We start from the raw sequence: 12,425 nt of genomic DNA, 5'->3' as shown, positions 1-12,425 counted from the left end.
CTTTTAGGAGTACCAGTATTTAAGCCATATTTTCTTTGACGACATGGTCCTTAATGATATAGCCTGAATATATGATTATGTTTTATTTTGGAGGCAGAAGTCCTTTCAATCCTGAATATAGAGGGCAATTAAGTCAATTTTAGGTAAGCATAGGTATTTGGCTATCATTCATATATGTTAATGTGAAGGAAATACACATATTCTTGTATAAATGTGAATTTTTTTAGAATTCTGTTCATTTTCAAATTAAATCATGTTCTCTATTCTTTCCTATTCTTCTAAAACCTACTTCTCTATAAAATTTTAAATAATTTCTCAAAAACATTCCTTTAATTTCAAATCAAAATTCTTGCAGAGATATAAAACAAGCAAAGCTTAATTTTCACAATGCATTATGACATAAAAAAGGCATTATTTACCCTTTGTGTCATCAAAAGAATCGACTGTCTCTTGCAACAGAGTAAAGACTGTTTTGTTTCTTTAAGTTCGATAGAATGGGCAGAACACTTGAATCCCAGTAACACCAACATTGGCACAACTGCACCAGACACTAAGAAGTGTGTGCACCAAATAAGCTTTGTAGATATTCTAAAGTATGAACTTCCTTTTTCGATTATTTCTATATGAATGTCTTCTAAATCCAGAACTTCATCTTTGGGAGGATAGGAGAACTCTGTGTTGTATGACAACATTGTTTAATCTGCACATATAAAACCAGATGATGGCAATTAACCAGGAAGCACATGAGATCAGGAAGGAGGTTAGAAGAAATCATTTGCCTCCTTCCTCTATGGAAGGGCAAAAAGGGTGCCATTAAAGTATTCTTAGTGAGATCCTTGCTTTTTTTCTTTTTACCTTAGATCTAAGATTAGAAAATGAGGATGTGGTCTGGAAAAGGAGCTAGGTAAGAATATAGGGAATGCTAGTTTAAATATCTTGATCACTGTTTTCTTCTGAGTCTCTAGCTTTTGCACCTTTCAATTCTTAATGAATCTCTAGATGCCAAAGCACAAATAGAGAGAGCGTCTCGAGGACAAGGAGCGTGTTTATTTAAGGGACAGGCTAACAGACCACTGCTTGAGTGGACTGAGGGTCTACGAGGGCCACTGGAATAAAAAAGGAACCTGATGTGGCTTAATCCAAGCCTCCTCACAGAAATCTATACCTAATAAGTTACACATACATTGGACCTGCTGCCCTCGAAGTAGACAAACCTGGGCTTGGGGAGTAGGGGTTGTATTAGAACAGACCTTGCCCATGTTGAGTCACTGTTAAGCAAATCTTTATGGAATATAAGGTAGAAAGGGCATCCACATGTCTCTGTACAGCACTGGTGGTATCCTAATAAATATATTGTAACTATGCAATAAATATCTGATGAACGATTAAATAAATGAATGAATGAACATCTCCACAGATTTGGTTTCTACTGCAAAATCAGCCCGGCATCTTACACTAATTATGTGCAATATATTTATTTTGTTATTTGTAGTAGATATTTTGCATAATCCGCTTATTATGAGGATAAATATGTCACTTAACACGTCCTTTTTTTAAAGATTTGATTTTAGCCGTGAAGAAAGCTCAAAAGCATTGCTGAAGCTAATTGACTTCTATTCCTTTCTTTCTATTAGACTATATGACAAGTAAACTTTGTATAAATAATATCTTTGGGTAGTCAGTTGACAGAATTGTAAATTGCCCATTTTGGTGTCACCTGTATAGTAATTGGTACACTTCAGTTTTTAAAAATCTCTTTTTAGCTTAAAGGGATCTTAAATGTAAATATGATTTTCTATAGCTTTCTGTTATTTGGGAAAACGTTAAAGATCCCTTTTTAAATATTTAACTCTTCTAAAGGCTAATTTATAAAGAAAATAATGGAAAAAATCTTCCTTTTCATCCAAGAGTTTTCCTCATCTGTGAGTCAATTGTTCAGTTAAATCATACGGAATTGCAAGTTTTGTAGATTAAATATCAGGAATTTTATAAGGTAACTGAGTATAATATTAAATACTCTTAAAGTCGACTTTCAGAGAAGTTTACCTTCTTAACAGCTTGATAATACTTTGATTCTTCCACTATTTTTATTACTTGGAAATAAATATAGTCCCTGCTCTTAAGAAGCTGTGCTCATCTCTGTTTCGGAAGCTAGAAATATCTCATTCTAAAGATATAATTTCAGTAATAGTAAATCTCTCTTTTCACTTGAATATTTCTTTTTCTTGCTATGTATTTATTTTAAGAATATTAGGAATGATTTCTCATGCATTCGGGACACAAATCTAGTTCTTGCTATGCATGAAAAAATCTGATGATATGATTGGTACCAACATGTGCATTTATATGAATTATTAATAACTAGATTTTATGGCTTTCACATTACTAACTTCTTATTGCTATGGCAACACAGCAGTACTTAGTGGTACATTATTCTTACACTTAACACATTTCATGCCTTAAATATAGTTAATATTACTATGAAATTTTTATCAATGTTGTTCCTAATTAAATTTTATATGTATATTTTTAAGTTTGTTTCTCTGCTTTTAGATCTTTCATGTTTCATTTTTTTCCTTGGGGTTTGAGGGGTTTTTTTGCTCTCAGCATAGGAAATATTTAGCATTTGAGTGACCATTTCAGAGGCTCCAAGCACAAAGACAGAGCTGACACTTTTGAATGCTCTCCCCTTCTTTCTGCATTTGTCTCAAATAGAGAATAACAGAAAAGTAACTCTAATAAACATCAGTACATTTTAGTAAAAAAAAAAATAAACTGTCAGATATTTAAATTTTAACATAGAGAAGTGGGAGTATAATACAAATTATAAAAGTACCCTGAGACATTTGTAACACAACTATAAAAAACTGTAATCACAGGGAATGAATTTCATCTCAAATAATTTTACTATGATAATTAATCATTTTAAATGTAAATGCATTTGAGAGAATTTCAGATCCAAAGAGAAACAATTATGATAATTGTTTAAATAATAATAATAATTAGTTAAATTATACTGTGATACCTATGGGTTTATTTCAATATCTTTTCCACAACATACAGAGGTGATTCTGGGTTTTACTTAGAGAAAGTAAATTAAAACTAATTAATGGTTTTTTTTTTTGATCACTACTAATTATAAGCAATCTATTTCCTTTGTTGCTTGTACTAGATATGTTGCATGGTCCCCTTTCTGATGAGCCGGAGCAAGTAAGCTAGTAACATCCTGACATGGTAATTGATCTACCTGAAATATTTAGAAGATAATCTGAATGGGTCTATATATATAGAAAGGAAAGTTTAGTAAAGGGTACTTTAAGTGCTTATCAATTATATATAACTTTGGTAGGACTAGAGAAACTTGAGCTAGCTCAAAATGTTAAATTCCAGACCTCTGAGCTAGAAAGAGAATCACATGCAAACTAATATAAACATTGGATACAGGGTCCTCCATTTCCTTGTGCTTTCAAATTGATTCAACATCATCCCAAATTTTCTTGAAACAGCCTTTCCAGAGAATTCAATGGTGACTTTAACGTCATAATAATATTTTAAAATCATCATATTAATAAAATCTAAGTGTCCTTAGTTGCTCTGTACCTCATTAAATATATATAGAATGTGTTATTTTTACCATTTCATATGATCATAAAACAATAATTGAAAGAAAATAGAACTTTAGTAAAACAGTATTTGATGAGTCCTCGATGAATAATTTTATGAGTTTTTCTTTGTATAGTTTCATCAACGTTCTCATTTTCAAAGTGGGCAATTTTCATCCTCTGTTACAACATTTTGAGTAACAATAGCTCAAATAACAAATTATGTGGGCACATTTGCAGGGCTTCTTTTAGCATCATAAGATGTTGGTGATTTGACATTTTAGTGCAATCTCATCCTGACTGAATTTTAAAAAGTAGCTGAAAATCATGGTTTCTTTTTTATTCTGTTTTGGTTGGATCTTTTATTTCAGGAGTAAATATTTTAGACATTATCATTAGACTTTTATACATTCAATAAGAAATTAAGCATCACAAAACCATAATTTAATTATTTTGCTTTGCTTTTTAATTAAGAGCCACTATGATACAAAGGTCCATATCTGTTCATCAGAGAAAATTGCTAATTTTAAAAGGCCTAAAGAAATCATAAGTAATATTAAATTAGTCTTTGAAAGTAGTTACAAAATTTTGCTTCTCCAAATTTCTATTACAAAGAAAGCACTTGGTATCCCAATACATTTTGATACCTTTTGGGCCCCATAAATTGCTCCAGTGAACTAGATGATGCTCCAGTTACTAAAAGAGATGCTTCTAGGTAAGCTTGAGGTACTCTCTTGAGTAGTTAACAGACTATAATTTCTAAAATCTACATAGCTAGGTACTCAATTTTAAGGTTTATTCCTTCATTCTTGTTGGTTTGATTTTATTTATTTATTAAATAGTAACACTGTAATATGTTTCTAAAAGTAAAAACTATATGGAAAGGATACTTGGGTCATTCTCTCATCTGTCCATTCTGCCTTGTTCCTCCCACCTCCTGTAAGTAACCAATTTCACTAGTTTCTGATTTATCCTTTCTGTGTTTCCTTTTGTAAATATCAGCAGATACGTGTATATTTTATTTTACTTTCTTTTTACATAGAAGGTGTATATATACTATATACTATAAGTGTATATGCTGATATATTGGAGACGATTTTTGTCTCCCAGGGGACATTTGGCAGTATTTGGAGACAGTTTTTTTGTTCACCACTGGAGGGGGTGCTACTGACATCTAGTGAGTAGAGACCAGGCTTACTGCTAAACATCCTGCAATACACAGGCAAAGAATTATCTGATTCAATATTGCCAACAGTGCTGCTGTTAAGAAACCCTGCTATATATGTCTACTTTTGCACTTTGCGTTTCAACTTAACAATATATCATGGAAATCACTCTCTATCAATTTATAGAGATCTTCATCGTCCTTTTTTGCAGCCGCACAGTGGATGTACTGTGGTTATTCAATCAATCTCCTTTATATAGACATTTAAGTTGTTTTTCAATATTTTGCTATTACAAATAATGCTATAATGGATAACCTTATGCATCTTTTCTTTCTGATATTTTTAGAAGCATATCTGATATCAGAGTAAATTCTCAGAAGTGGGTCAAAGAGCAAATGATTATATTGGTTTGCCAAATCCCCTCCGTAGAGGTTGTACCAGTTTGCATTTTCCCCATGGTATCAGAGTACCTATTTCCCCATACACCTGCCAGTGGAGTGAATCATCAAGATGTTGAATTTTTGCCAATCAATAAGTAGGAAATTCAGTGTAGTTTTAATTTGTAATGTTATTATAAATGACATTTTTATTTTGTTTTGTTTTTTCCCATTGCTGGGTCAAAGCCCAAATTTTATAATATCAACCCAAATAATTTTAGATGAAATACAGAAGCAATCTTATCAAATACAATGAAACAAAGTATATATAGTATTTCTCTACTGAAAATGTCAAATGATTTCTTATAGAAGCTTTTCTTGTGTCTATGTCTCAAAAAGTTTTTATGTAGACATAACAGGGTATTATTTTGCAGTGCTTGAGGGAAAAGTATTCATCAGTAAGTAACAAATGTAATACTGGAAGTGCAGTGTTTAAAATCTGCTCTGATGTCTTCAGACCACCAGAATGTCACACTGAGTAAGCTACAGTGACGTCTTGTGTGCTTGGTGTTTTACAGGCCATATATGTCCCTTGGAAGTCTTCGAGATCAAGTGATTTATCCTGATTCAGTGGACGATATGCATGATAAAGGTTATACAGATGAAGATCTGGAATGTATTCTAAACAATGTCCACCTCTACCACATAGTTCAACGAGAAGGAGGTAACGTCTATCATGCTTTTTTTATGCATTTAACTTCATTTAAAAAAATAAACTTGAGTATATATTTAGTCTGTCATTTAATCTGAATATACGCTATAATTGGAAATAAGTACATAAGCGTAAAGATGGAGTTTTATTGCTTTTCCATTATTTATATCTCTTTTTCTGCTTGTGCTATGTTCAGTGCAGCACACTAGGCTTGTATCAAGTCTCCATGTCGCTAAAGCTAGCACTGAAAAACAGATTTTTTTCTTTTATATTTAAATGTGCAAGTATCCCTGAGGCCATTGTCAGTCTAGATGTATGTAAAGTCTATGCCGAGCTCTCAGCTTATATTAAACTTAATAATTTGGGAAGTAATTATCACAGAACTTCTTTTTGTCTTCAGACCCACAATCTTACCAATATCTTTTTTTCCTCTCTCAAACAGCATGTAGAGAATTGGATAAGGTATAGAAACTTCCTCTAATAGTCACACTTTCAAATAGTTTGATAACTCATATAGTTTGATAGCCTAGAAAAACTATTAAAATAACAGGCCAGAATTCCATGTTTAATTTTACATGATTTTATGTTTTATTTCTGAGCCCATTTATATTATTAGGAAAAGTAGGGTTGTACAGCAATTGAGAGTATCAGCTTGGAACTCAGAGAGTTCTGTAATCAAATCTTAGCACTGCTATCTGTACCTTCAACTGTAAAATTGGGATAAATATCTATCTTAAAAGTTTTTTGTGAAGATTATATAAGACTGTACGTAAAGCATTTAGCACAGTGGCACATGAATGCATGAGAATTAGTTGCTAATGGTAATATTAATAGTTGCCCATTAGTCATAATATTGATACTATGATATTTTGTCTTTTCGTGATAATACTTGATATTTTACATAGCAATTTCACACATATTATTTCATTTGATCCTTACAGTAAGCACATGAGGCAGATAAGAAAGATATTATGATATTTATTTTATGGTGTTTGTAATTCCTACTATATAGGAAAAGCAAGTTGTCTTTTTGTTTTATGTGGTCAACTCTTTCCCAGTTTCAAAACATTGTGATAGAGTAAATGTTGCATGTTTATCTTGAACAAGTTATTTTGGATAAGTTTGAAATCTAATGAACCAAATAGAAATTTATAATAAATGTGGAATATTATGTTCTTCTAGAAGTCATCAAGAAGATCTAGAACTATTTTTAAGAATATTCCAACCTTAATAATGTAATAGTTGTTGTTATGGTTTATTGAGTGCTTACTATCTAGAATATACCATATTAAGAAATTTATATGTATCGTCTTATTTAATATTCAAAATAGTCCAGTGATGTCGCTTTGACTATCTTCATTTTACAGATTCAATTCAAAAGTTTAGTAACTTACCCAGAGTCCCACAGTAAGTTGTGGGACAGGAATTCAAACACAGATCTGACTTGAAAGTCAGTGTTTCATGCTAGTGTATGCCACTGTGCTGTGCTACCTCCTAGCTATTTAGACAATAATAAAAACTATTATATCCTTACACATAAAAAAAAAATTCCAGGAAAACCTGTTTTACTTGCTTAATCCTTAAACATGAAACATTTAAGCAAAGCAGGAAAACACTTTAATTTGCAAATACATCGCTTATTTTGGAAGAAACCTACTGAAGTTCTATTTAGACTAGCTAATCTTTTGCTTAGTAAAAGATGGAATTAAGAACTACATTTCAGTCCATCAACCAGGTTACAAAATAGGAAAAAGGAGAAGGGTTAACAAATGGACATAAACTAAAGAAGTTGTGCATCTCTAGGAAGCAGGAAAATCATTCTCTTCTTAGCTGACTTAGTCTCACTAAATCTGCATCAGAGACCACATTATGACTCAGAGTTTTGATTCATCTGTTCTGTGACCATGCACTATTGCCCACAAAACCCTTTGGGACATAATTTATTATGTCCAAGTAGAAGTTAAAGTTTCCTTTGACCCAGATACTTTTCTCTTGTGCCTTGTTCTCAGTGGGCAGGGAAAAAAATGTTTCTAAGCCCAGAATATTGCTACTGTGTGGCAATCTGAATCTATTTCTCAAATCATCATTTATAGTTCATAAATGCTATGCAATTCAGTCATAGGGAAAGTTTTGGGTTTTTGTTTTTTTTTTTTTTTTTTTTTTTTGAGAAAGAGTCTCACTCTGTTGCTCATGCTAGAATGCCATGGCGTCAGCCTAGCTCACAGCAACCTCAAACTCCTGGGCTCAAGCAAGCCTCCTGCCTCAGCCTCCCAAGTAGCTGGGACTACAGGCATGTGCCACCATGCCCGGCTAATTTTTTCTATATATATTTTTAGTTGTCCATATAATTTCTTTCTATTTTTAGTACAGACGAGGTCTCGCTCTTCTTAGGCTGGTCTCGAACTCCTGAGTGCAAATGATCCACCTGCCTCAGCCTCCCAGAGTGCTAGGATTACAGGCGTGAGCCACCGCACCCAGCCATCAGATAACAAAATTAACGTACACAAATCAGTAGCATTCCTATATGCCAATAACAAACAGTCAAGCTGAGAGTCAAATCAAAGACTCAATCCCATTCACAATAGATACAAAGAAAATAAAATACTTAGGAATATACTTAACCAAGGAGGTGAAAGATCTCTGCAAGGAGAACTATGAAACACTGAGGAAAGAAATTGCAGATGACACAAATAAATATCATGTTCATGCATCAGAGAATCAACATTGTTTAAATGTCCATACTGCCAAAAGTGATTTTCAGATTCAATGCAATCCCCATCAATACCAATGTCACATTTCACAGATCTAGAAAAATTTCACTCCTTGTGTGGAATCACAAAAGAGACCAAATAGCCAAAGCAATCTTAAACAAACAAACAAAAATCTTGAGGCATCACATTACCAGACTTCAAATTATATTTCAAGGCTATAGCAACCAAAACAGCATGGTATTGGCACAAAAATAGAGACATAAACCAATGGAATAGAACAAAGAACACAGATATAAAACCATCCACATACAGCCAACTGATCTTTGACAAAGCAGACAACAACATACACTGGGGGAAAAGAAGCCATATTCAATAAATGGTGCCTGGAAAATTGGATAGCCACATGTAGAAGAACGAAAAGGGATCCATATCTCACCACTCACAAAATTAATTCAAGATGGACAAAAGGCTTAAATGTAAGGCATGAAACCATAAGAATTCTAGAATAAAATGTTAGAAAAACTCTTCTAGGTATTGGCCTAGGCAAAGAATTTATGAAGTAGACTCCAATGGCAATCATACCAAACAACAAAAAATAAGTGAGACTTGATTAAATTAAAAAGCTTCTGCACAGCTGAGAAAATAATGAACAGAACAAATAGACAACCTACAGAATGGCAGAAAATATTCACAAGTTATACATCTAATAAAGGGCCAATAACCAGAATCTACAAAAACTCAAGCAAATCAGCAAGGAGGAAACAAGCAACCTCATTAAAAACTGAGCAAAAGACATGAACAAGTTTTTCAAAGGAAGATAGACAAATGGCCAATAAACATATGAAAATAATGCTCAATGTCACTAATAAGGGAAATGCAAATTAAAACCACAATGAGATATCACCTTATCCCTATTAGAATGCCTTTTATTAAAAAGTCCAAAATACAATAGATGCTGTTGCAGATGCAGAGAGAAAGGAATGCTTATACACTGTTGGTAGGACTGCAAATTAGTACAACCTCTATGGAAAACAGTATGGAGATTCTTCAAAGAACTAAAAGGAGACCTACCATTGGATCCAGCAACACTACTGCGTATTTACCCAAAGAGAAAGAAGTGATTTTATCAAAAACACACCTGCACTCAAATGTTTATTGCAGCACAATTCACAATTGCAAAGTTGTGGAATCAACTCAAGTGCCTATCAATTCATCAGTGGATTCACAAAATGTGATGTATGTATACTGTGGAATACTATTCAGCCACGAAGAAGGTTAAATTAAGGCCTTTTGCAACAATTTGGATGAAACTGAAGACTACTATCCTAAGTGAAGTATCTCAAGAATGGAAACACAAACACCACATATACTGTCTAATAATTTGGAACTCACCAATTGGCACACACGGGCACAAAAAGAAGTAAAAATCATTAGAAATCAAGAAGGGTGGGGGGAAGGAGGAGAAGGTTAAAAGCCTACCTAATGGGAATAATGAACACTATTCAGGTGATGGGCACACTTATAGCACTGACTTAAGCATTATAAAAGCTATCTATGCAACAAAAACATTTGTACCCCTTTAATATTTTGAAATTTTAAAAAATTTAAAAAGAAAAAATTGTTAACGCACACTATTTCATCAAAGGCTCTAAACTTTTGGATATCAAAATAAAAGTTTATATTTTCCTTGTGATGAGCAAAAGAATCAAATAATCATTCTGATCATTTGTCTTTTCCGATACCCAATGCACATAAAGAAATGAAGACTGCACTTCCTATTTTCTTTCCCATTGACCAAGTTCATTTAGAAGTTTTAACAATAGTGAAAATTCAGCTGAGGGAGTAAAAAGATCACAAAGAACATAGATTTTTTTTTTTTTTCCAAATGGGAGAATTAAGCGCTGAACACTTAAGATTTGGAAACACTGCTCTAAGTGTACATCAAGTTTGGGCAGTCATTTTCTTTTTTGAAAATCATGCTCTCCAGTAGTGGAACAGTAGTTTTATTTTTAAGTAATCTTTTAAAAATCTAATTACAAAATTAAGGTAGGCTTATTATGAAAATTTCACATACTATTAAAATGTATAACTTTAAAAACATATATCTCATAATTCTACTCCCAGAGATGTGTGTTTATTTACAGAAAGATAATTATGAAATATATAATTCTGCAACTTGGTTTTTCATATAAAAATATTCTGGTCACATTTCTATATCAGTATGTATGGATCTAACCTATTTTTCTTAAAAAATAGATAGCTTGAGAACATGTAAACAGGTGGAAAACCGTATCATGCCCATGAATCAGAAGAACCAACATTGTTAAAATGTCTATGCTACCCAATCTGATCTACAGATTCAATGCAATCCCTATTAAATTACCAACATCATTTTTCACAGATATAGAAAAAATAATTTTATGCTTTGTATGGAACCAGAGAAGACCCCGTTTAGCAAAAGCAATTTTAAGCAATAAGAACAAAATGGGAGGCATTAATTTACCAGACTTCAAACTATACTATAAGGCTGTGGTTATTAAAACACCTTGGTATTGGCACAAGAACAGGGACACAGACCAGTGGAACAGAATCAGGAATCCAGACATAAAACCATCCTCATATAGCCATCTAATCTTTGACAAATCAGACAAAAACATACCCTGGGGAAAAGAATCCTTATTCAATAAATGTGCTGGGAAAACTGGATAGCCACATGTGGAAGACTGAAACAGGACCCACATCTTTCACCTCTCACAAAAATCAAATCACGGTGGATAACAGACTTAAACCTTAGGAGTGAAACTATTAGAATTCTAGAAGAAAATGTGGGAAAGACTCTTACAGACATTGGCCTAGGCAAAGAATTTATGAAGAAGACCCCAAAGGCAATCACAGCAACAACAAAAATAAATAAATGGGACCTGATTAAATTTAAAAGCTTCTGCACAGCCAAAGAAACTGTCATGAGAGTAAATAGACAACCTACAGAATGGGAAAAAAAATTTTGCATGCTACACATCCGATAAAGGACTGATAACTAGAATCTTTTTAGAACTCAGGAAAATCAGCAAGAAAAAATCAAATAACCCTATCAAAAAGTGGGCAAAGGACATGAACAGAAAGTTTTGAAAAGAAGACAGAAGAATAGCCACAAACATGAAAAATGCTCAACATCTCTAATTATCAGGGAAATGCAAATCAAAACCACAATGAGATATCACTTAACTCCAGTGAGAATGGCCTTTATCAAAAGTCCCATAACAACAAATGTTGGCGTGGATGCGGAGAGACAGGAACACTCATACACTGCTGGTGGGACTGCAAACTATTGCAACCTCTGTGGAAAGCAATATGGAGATACCTTAAACAGATACAAGTAGACCTACCATTTGATCCAGCAATCCCATTATTGGGCATCTACCCAAAAGAACAAAAGACATTCTAGAACAAAGATATCTGCACCCAAATGTTTATAGCAGCACAATTCACAATTGCAAAGATGTGGAAACAACCCAAGTGCCCATCAATACATGAATGGATTAATAAAATGTGGAGTACTACTCAGCTATAAGAAACAATGGTGATATAGCACCTCTTGTATTTTCCTGGAAAGAGTTGGAACCCATTCTACTAAGTGAAGTATCCCAAGAATGGAAAAATAAGCACCACATGTACTCACCATCAAATTGGTTTCACTGATCATCACCTAAGAGCACATTTAGGAATAACATTGATGGGGTGTCGGGCAGATCTGGGTGGGGGAGGGATGGGTGTATACATACATAATGAGTGTGATGCCCACTGTCTAGGGGATGGACACGTTTGAAGCTCTGACTCAGGGGGTGTGGGGGCAAGGG

The 12,425-nt window shown here is 33.4% G+C and overlaps 1 protein-coding gene across 3 annotated transcripts in view; it reads left to right on the top strand.

The window, feature by feature from the left end:
* The window catches only part of ABCD2 (ATP binding cassette subfamily D member 2), a 58,523-nt gene that overhangs the window by 26,860 nt on the left and 19,238 nt on the right, over positions 1-12,425 (top strand). For all 3 annotated transcript variants that reach the window (XM_069490376.1, XM_069490375.1, XM_069490374.1), the window contains one exon: positions 5,724-5,869. In XM_069490376.1, the coding sequence (XP_069346477.1) occupies positions 5,724-5,869 (146 nt within the window). The remainder of the gene's footprint in view (positions 1-5,723; positions 5,870-12,425) is intronic.

Source organism: Eulemur rufifrons, chromosome 16, assembly GCF_041146395.1.
Source record: "Eulemur rufifrons isolate Redbay chromosome 16, OSU_ERuf_1, whole genome shotgun sequence".
Classification (NCBI taxonomy): Eukaryota; Metazoa; Chordata; class Mammalia; order Primates; family Lemuridae; genus Eulemur; species Eulemur rufifrons.
The sequence above is the reverse complement of the archived record's forward strand: the minus strand, read 5'-3'. Positions and strand labels throughout refer to the sequence as shown.